This window comes from Arachis stenosperma, chromosome 3 (assembly GCF_014773155.1).
Source record: "Arachis stenosperma cultivar V10309 chromosome 3, arast.V10309.gnm1.PFL2, whole genome shotgun sequence".
In the NCBI taxonomy this organism is placed as follows: domain Eukaryota; kingdom Viridiplantae; phylum Streptophyta; class Magnoliopsida; order Fabales; family Fabaceae; genus Arachis; species Arachis stenosperma.
The window spans coordinates 1741665-1749649 of NC_080379.1; the positions used below are offsets into that span (position 1 = coordinate 1741665).

Consider the following 7985-nt stretch of genomic DNA (forward strand, 5'->3'; position numbering starts at 1 on the left):
AAAAAAATTGGATAGCAACTTTCACATGATGCTCATCCGTTGCTAATGTCAAATCATTGAGACTTGCCTCATTGAGATTAATAAACCTCATTTTAAAACATCTATGAAGATTATAATTTGGTAGGGAATGAATTAAAAATAACCTGTAGGATAAAAAGAACCAATATTAAAGCAAAAAAGTTTATAAACACGACAATATAAACTGATTTTTATTATTTATATACCTAATTACTATTATAATCCATGTATTTAATTGAAGTATCTAAAACATATCCAAATTATATTATTCATAAAAGCCATTTAATGATAACTAAACAAACTATATAGAGAAGATACATGAAGCGTTGACATTAGATCTTCGTAAATCTGCGAAGGATCATTATACAGTTTGTTAGTCATATCCTACACATAGTGGAAAGTCGTAAAATGAATCATTATACAATTGTAAAACCAAGTATAACAGATATCATTTACAGTTAGTGAAAATAAGCTAATTTTTTTTTAATCTTTTTTGCTCTTTGAAAACATTTTCATGGAGCATCGCTCCTTGCTCCATACAACGTGTCTTTAGTTAAAGAGACCAGCAACGAAGAAAAAGTTAGTGATTGAAGATATTGTAAGATCAAATCACAAATCAGAGTTTTTGTCATGAGGAATCGGAATGTGGGATATTAGTGTGTTTCGTACAATCATACGGTCCAATGGCTTGATGTTTACGAACCTACAACCGAAATGAAACAAAGAAAGCAAATTAATATTTATAGACTTTATACCAATACCAATCTAAATACCAAGCGCAAATCAGATTCAGAAGTGACCAATGATCCGTGAAGAGCTTCCAAAGTTCATAAAATCTATTTATAATATATTAAAAAAAATTAAGATCATTCTACAATTATTCGTAAACATTTAACATCATTTTATCTGGTTACACAAATTTTTTAGGTGGTATAATATTTTTTAATCTATATGGGTATATTAAGTTTTGTTTTCTTCATTTACTCTTTTTAAGGTGATTTAATGATAAAAGATTATGAAAAAAATAAATATTAAGAACACTTATTAAATTTTAATTTAAAAGATAATTATTCCCAATAAATTATAAAAAATCACAACAAAAGACAAGAGAATTCGTATGTGCAAATGTATTTTTTGACGAGAATTATTATTATTTTGAAAAATTTTATCATAAAATTGGAGAAAAGACTCAAATAAAAACATCGATTTAACACAATTGTGATTTTAAAATTTTTGAACGAAAATTCTCCACATTGTGTTAATATATTCTTTTACTAAAAATTACAAACATATTTTTAAATTTTAAATACAAAATTTTACCATCGAAATAGAAGAAGAGAAAATCAATTCATATAGAAGCATTTAGTAAAGTGTATAATTTTTAATAAACATTTAATTTTGTTATTCAAAAAGTGTGTATCTTTCCTAATTTTTGAAAATAATTATCATTAACACATTCATATTTACTTGAAACCATATTTAAATTCACAAATTAGTTCTCTCATGCAATAGTTTACATATACTCTTTAATTTTTGGATCTATAGTTACAAATACAATTTTATTTCTTTTTCTAATTGTATTTATATATTGATATTATTATTACTAGTTTTTTTTGAGTAACAATTATTGATAATATCCATTTTGCTAATCATAATTTTCTTTTACAAAAATAGTTTCATGTAATTAGAAAATAAATTACAAAACAAAAATCAATAAGATGAATGGTTATTTTTAAATTTTAAATATAAGTAATTAATTAATATATACAAATAATTTTAATTAAATATAATCTTTTCAAATAACTTAATAAGGATAAATTAAATATCAATTTTTAAAATTTTTATTAAATACTTTTTTAAATACAAATTTAATTATTTTAGTTTCTAGACATGTTTAAATTTAGTGTTTAATAATAATAATAAAAAAAAGCATATAGCGCGAGTGCCGACTTCAAGTGATGAGAGTCATAAAAGAGATTAGGGTGATGTAGGTTTTCCTTTTTTTATGTATGGGCCTAGGCCCTCTACTTTGACCAAAAACAAGAAGCACGGTGGAGTTATGCGCTTAATCAGCATTCAATTTTTTTTTTTTTTTTTTTGGTGAACAATCAGCATTCAATTTTGAATTCGGTAAGGCGACATGCTTTTGGTGGTTGGGTTTTCATTATTGTTGCACCACTATGTGTCCTTGATGTTTTGTATGGGTTGGGTTCACAGCCCATATCTGTCCACAAAAAAAAAAAGTTAGATCAGAATGAACCTACCGGGGACCAAGGACTTGGTTCATGCTGAGGCTTCTCAGGGGGAGAATTTTGTACTGCACCGCCTTTCATTGTCAGAATCTCCTGTAAACACCGTAAATAATCAGACGTTGGAAATCTACGCCATAAAATGAATCAGATTTCTTCGATTAAATAATATTGACGTGTAATAACTAATAATAATGAGTTAATTGCCATATACGATACAAACATGAACATTTGACGTAACCCTATACAAAAGTATAATAAAAAAAAGAAATCTCGAGTTTAGAAGCAAAATTGAGGTCAGGAAATACGATTACCTCTCCAGCAGCTTCAATTGCAGCTAACCATTCATCAGAAAACGGAGCAACATTTGGTGGAATCTTCACAGAAGGGACTTCCGGCTTGCTTTTCGTCGCAGATTTCTCGCTGCCATTCACGAATTTAATGTTAGATCACAAAATGTGCAGAGTATGCAAACTATGTTGTTCATGTAAAATTGAAAAGGTTGCCAAAAGATAGAACAGCAAATTTTATCGCATTAAATAAGGTACTCACTGATGAGTTATTTTGCTGCTTTCTTCTGCTAAATGAAGGCCGCCAGTTGTCTGATTCTGAGTGTCAATATTAGTGAACTCATGATCCTCAAGAATGTTATTTTTCGCTTCCTGGGAACTAACTTCGCTCCCTTGTGGGATTCTTGTGCGAAAGGGCTCATTATCTGAAGCTGGTAACTTCGAATTTTCACTAGAAGAACAATGCACATCAGATTGGCAAGTAACTACCTCTTCGGTGATATCTTCACTGCTTTTTATGAAGGAATCAAACTCAGCAGACACAACTTGATCATTGAATTGAACTTCTGTTGGCAATATGTCAGTGGAACAAACTTTCATATTACCCATTTGCAGGCATTCTAAGCTGTCATCCGCTTCAAGATTTCCATCTTTGTACTCTGGCATTGGTTGTGTATGATGATTTGAATAGTTGCTTTCACTTGTAGAGATAATGCTTCCTTTTGATGCACCCTCAAATAGATTTTGGTTCTTGATTTCTTCAGAGTAAGCAGTATTTGTTGTCTCCCCATCACCCTCCAAGTGCATTATGTTATTAACATGCTGCGAATCCGCATAAACAACAGTAGTCCCCTGCAGTTCCGAAAGATGAGATTTTTCATTATTGTCAATATCACCCACCGACGGAAGCTGATCATTGGCAACTGAAAGACACTGTTCACTGTTGCAATTATAAACCTCAGGATTTTCAGCAAAGTTCAGGGGCTGTACATCTTTCGCAAGTGATTTCTCACTCTTGCTCATAGTGTGATCTAATTCCGTGACCGACTGAGCTGGTACAATGAGTTGCAAAAAGCGAGAGGGGTTTTCAGATCCACTACAAATAGAGTTTTTGGTGTTTGAAATGAAATCTTTGGTCACACCACAAACTTCATTCTCATCAAGCAAGTGACCGTCAGTTTTCACCAAACTCTCATCTTCACAAACCATTTTGTTTGTTTCAGAATCTGAACGTGAATCAGCTCGTCGCTCAAAATTTCCTGGGACATCATGGTGATCATCTAATTGTGTTGAAGTGTGCCTAGAAGAACCATCATCTCCAAGCTGCCATTCAGGACGTATATTAGCATGCTGCTCAAAGTTTCCTGAGACATCATACTGATCATCATAGCTCATAGAGGTATCCATTGAAGAATCATCATCACTAAGCTGCCATTCAGACATGTTGCAGTAGTCATTAATCAACATATCATTTGCCCTTGAGTCACAGTCAGCTTTCACAAAGTGAATATTTTCTGTATTATTCTCACAAATTGTTCTGCTTCCTGGAGATACATGTTTTACCTCACCGTCACAAACACTTGAAACAGCTATGCAATCATCACACATCCTATCCAGTTCAATTGGTTGAGTGCTATTATCCATTGCTTTTGAATCAACAATCTGGTGGCTTGCTTCATCCACTGATCCTGGAATGGAACCTGATTGATCATTGAGTGAATGCTGGCGGCCTTCACTTTCAACTACTTTTGGTTGACTTTCACAACCAACACGAATTTCTGGTACAGACTTCTCAAGGGGATGTTTGGAGGATACAGTTATCACACAAATGACCTCCGAAGTATTTCGCTGGGATTCATTTTCAATTTCTGAACTAATTTCTCCTATTATACTATGATTTGGAATACTGATTTGTTCCCCCTCTAACTGCCGATTAACTACCCCTAAAATACTTGGGGTACTGACGCTGCAATTGGCCAAGGGATTCCCATTCAATACATCCACTTGTGCAGCATCTCCTTGTTTGTGATAACCAACAGCATTGCCATTTGCTTCTGCAGTCTTGACACAATTGTGTTCCTTGAATTCTCCAGAATGTCTTGTATCGTTGGAAGTCTTGGTATCTTTTTGCTGTAGCAAAAAGCTTTCATTAGAAGTCAAAACATTACTAGTGACTTGTTCTTCATCTTGTACCACGGCATCTGGCATTGTATTGGAAATATTATCTCTCTTTATTAAAGTTCTATGCATGCTATGATGGATTATGGGCTCTGGTTCTTGAACTACCAACTGACTCGCACAGGACAGAACATCATGTAATTTGTCTTCCAAAGGGAGGTCAACCTCTTTCTCCAACTGCTCATGGCTATGACTACTCTTTGAAAGAAGCTTCTTTTCATGTCTAGGGAATTCCATGTCCTCCATGTTAGAGACACCTTCGCTTTTGTGTAGTTCTGCTTGTTCTTTAGATTTTAAGTCAAAGTGTAGTTCTGCATTCATGTAGTTCTGCTTGTTTTCAACCATTTCTTGCTCACTTATCTTTCCAGGGCCAAATGAATGACTTTCCACTACTGATGCTGTTAAACGATTACTATTTACTTCAGTGCTTGCTTCTGACCTTACATCTGGCAAACTGAATTTCTCAGTGCAGTTATTTATTGTGTTTTCAACAGTGTCAGACCCTTTACTAGATACTTGTGGGAGTCTTGCCTCATCCATACAATGTCTTTCCAACTTCCTTAATTTGGGAAAATTATTCTCTTCAGGTTTGCAAGGTATAGAGCTTTTCTGTAATTGGCTGTGTGAATTGGAAGGTTTGGCCTGCAAAGCAGTTAGAGTTATAAATAATTAAATACGAGATCATACGCATAAGCATCATTTTACAGATGTGTAGATTTAGGTATCAAATATGGAGCCAAATAGGGAAGTTATACCTGAGAAAAGAATCCCAATGAGGGAGATGGCATCCTTAGGCCTGATGGTTTTGTTGTCTGAAACTCTCTCACTTGTTTTTTCTCATTAGTCTCCAAAATAACTTGTGGGACACAAGCTTCTGAAACATTAGGTCCTCTAGATCCTGATTGATGCTGTCCAGATGGTACAGATTTTTCTGAGATTGAGCTATCCTGTGCATGTTCAAAAAACTTAGAGAATAATCGCATGCTTATTATTTAAACTAAAATGACTAAACAACTGATGAAGCAAATAATATTGAAAGCTATAGCCTGTAGAAGGTTAAAGTTCGAACCAAATGCTTTCTAGCTTCCTTGTTGACAGTTCTGGAAATTGAACATTTATCAGCCTGATCAACTTTTGGCTTATTTGGCAATGGCACAATTCTAGGGTTTTTTGACAAGCCTTTTGCTCCAGCATACTTTTGGATATTAGTAGCTGTCGAAGAGACACAAAGTTAACAAAACACAAGCAATTTATTCATCAAATTGAGATTAAAAACCTCAATCAAATTGAATTGTATGACTTTTCGATTTCACACTATAATTATTAATACCAAACAGTAATAGTTTGCAAACATCTCTCTCATATTTAGAGTTGTCAAAGCACCTATTAAAAAAAGAAACAAAAACAAATTGCAAAGCTTACCCGGATGTGCATTGTGATTTCTCTTAGGTAAACTTGTGCTCAACGTTCCTCTCCTGGGCGTATTTGTAACCACCGGTGCATTGGATTTTGGATCAATATTAGTGGCTTTTGATTCCCTATTTGTTGCCTTCACTGGTTCAGGTCTTTTCAGTTTTCAAAGTAGTCAAGGTCAAGGCGTAAAGAAGAAAACCTTTCTATAGTTAAAAATGAAAAGATGCAGAAAACCAGAAACACAAACAACTCAATAAAATAAAATAAGCAAAACACTAAACACCTACTTAACATATAATCTAGGCAATCAATTGCAAGGATATGAAGATGAAGCTGCTGGCCGGAGACACACGTTTCGTTTAGGTCTATTCACAACAGTATCATTGTTTGCAAGCACCTTCCGCTTAGCCTAACAAATCACATATGGTAATCCAAAATTAAATAAAAAAATGTGCATATGATAGATCATAGATATAAACAAAATAATTAAAAAAAAAGGAAAACAACAACAGCAGCAGCAGCAGAATAGAGACTAACCACAGAAGCAAAGGCTTTAACCTTGGTTGATGCTCCAGATTTAGGAGATAGAAAAGCAGCAGCACCAACGCTTCTATTTTCAGTGCAAACAACACCTTCCGAGGATTGCTTAAACAAATTATCTTCAATTTCCTTAAGTGCTATAGAGGCACTAGCTGGTTCTTCCTCGTTGATAGCTTTCAACACCGTGTTAGGCCTCTTAGGAGTGGCAGTGCCACTAATCATAGAAAGTTCCAACGGGTTCAAAACACCTTAATCAATTAACAATCAACATTAATAACTAATTATTAATTATAATTTAGTAATAAATATCACCTTAAAGTGTTTTGCCGCTAATATTCCTCAACTTTATCGATGTGAATCGAGAAATAGTAGAACTGAAAATTATACCTTCTTCCTCGAAGAAAGCACGATTCCACGCCAAGCTTTTTCGCAAATTGTAGCCTCCTTCTTTCTTCTTCCTCTTCATCTGCTGAGGCTCCATGCTGAGCTTCGCCGCTTCCGGTTTGTTGTTCCAAATCACGTTCTCTTTGTTGTTCTTACTGTCTTTCTTCGTCGCGGCACTGGCGTTTTCGGAGTTCACGTCACCAACCCTACCATCTGCGGCATCACACCATCGACAACCGCAGAGGACTACTATTTGAAATCATCGACTTCTTTTGTGAAAATTTTAAATGAAATTGGAAATAACGTAATATAAGAGTTAAAGTACGAAGCACTAACTTGTTCGAGGGAGAGATCGGACAGATATTAGAGGAGAGCAGGAGAAGACGGTGGACGCGGCGGCGGCGGAGGAGACGGCAGAGTCGCCTCCGGCGGTAGAAGCATCTAAGAGTAGGGAATCGTCTTCGGCTGTGATTTCTAAGAGTGGGATGTTAGAAATGGAATCCATGATTTTTCTTCTCTTCTCATCAGTATCGCAGTGAATGCGAATAGATCTGGATTTGGACTTGGCGTTCGGTTACGGTTATTATTATTGTTGGATCTGAATTTTTGAAACGAGGGTTGAGCGGGAAGGGAACAATCACCGTCGCTTTTATACGAGGGTTTGAAGTTACATGATGAGTTCACCTTAAAAAAAAAGGAACTTACAAGATGAGGTATGTGAATTTGAAAGAACTAAGAAGGTGCCATCCAACGGTACGGGAATCAATATGATTGGTCAATGGTCATTGAGCTTAGGAGCTTGGGTTGTTCGGTCGTTAGTTATTTTACCATTTCTTCCAATGTGGCCCGTGAAGTCTAGCCTAGACTTCGGCCCTTTACTGCCCAGATTGAAAAAATAATTTAATTAATCTAT

General features: G+C 34.9%; 1 protein-coding gene across 1 annotated transcript; it reads right to left on the reverse strand.

The window, feature by feature from the left end:
* Positions 1–211: 211 nt before the first annotated feature.
* LOC130968771 (uncharacterized) lies at positions 212–7751 on the reverse strand. Its single transcript, XM_057894223.1, has 11 exons — positions 7409–7751; positions 7076–7285; positions 6686–6936; positions 6471–6557; positions 6158–6308; positions 5805–5947; positions 5491–5682; positions 2820–5377; positions 2582–2690; positions 2283–2363; positions 212–721 (listed from the first exon to the last, which is right to left on the reverse strand). The coding sequence occupies exons 1-11, from the start codon at positions 7575–7577 to the stop codon at positions 647–649; spliced, it is 4026 nt and encodes a 1341-aa protein (XP_057750206.1). The 5' UTR covers positions 7578–7751; the 3' UTR covers positions 212–646.
* Between the last annotated feature and the right edge of the window lie 234 nt (positions 7752–7985).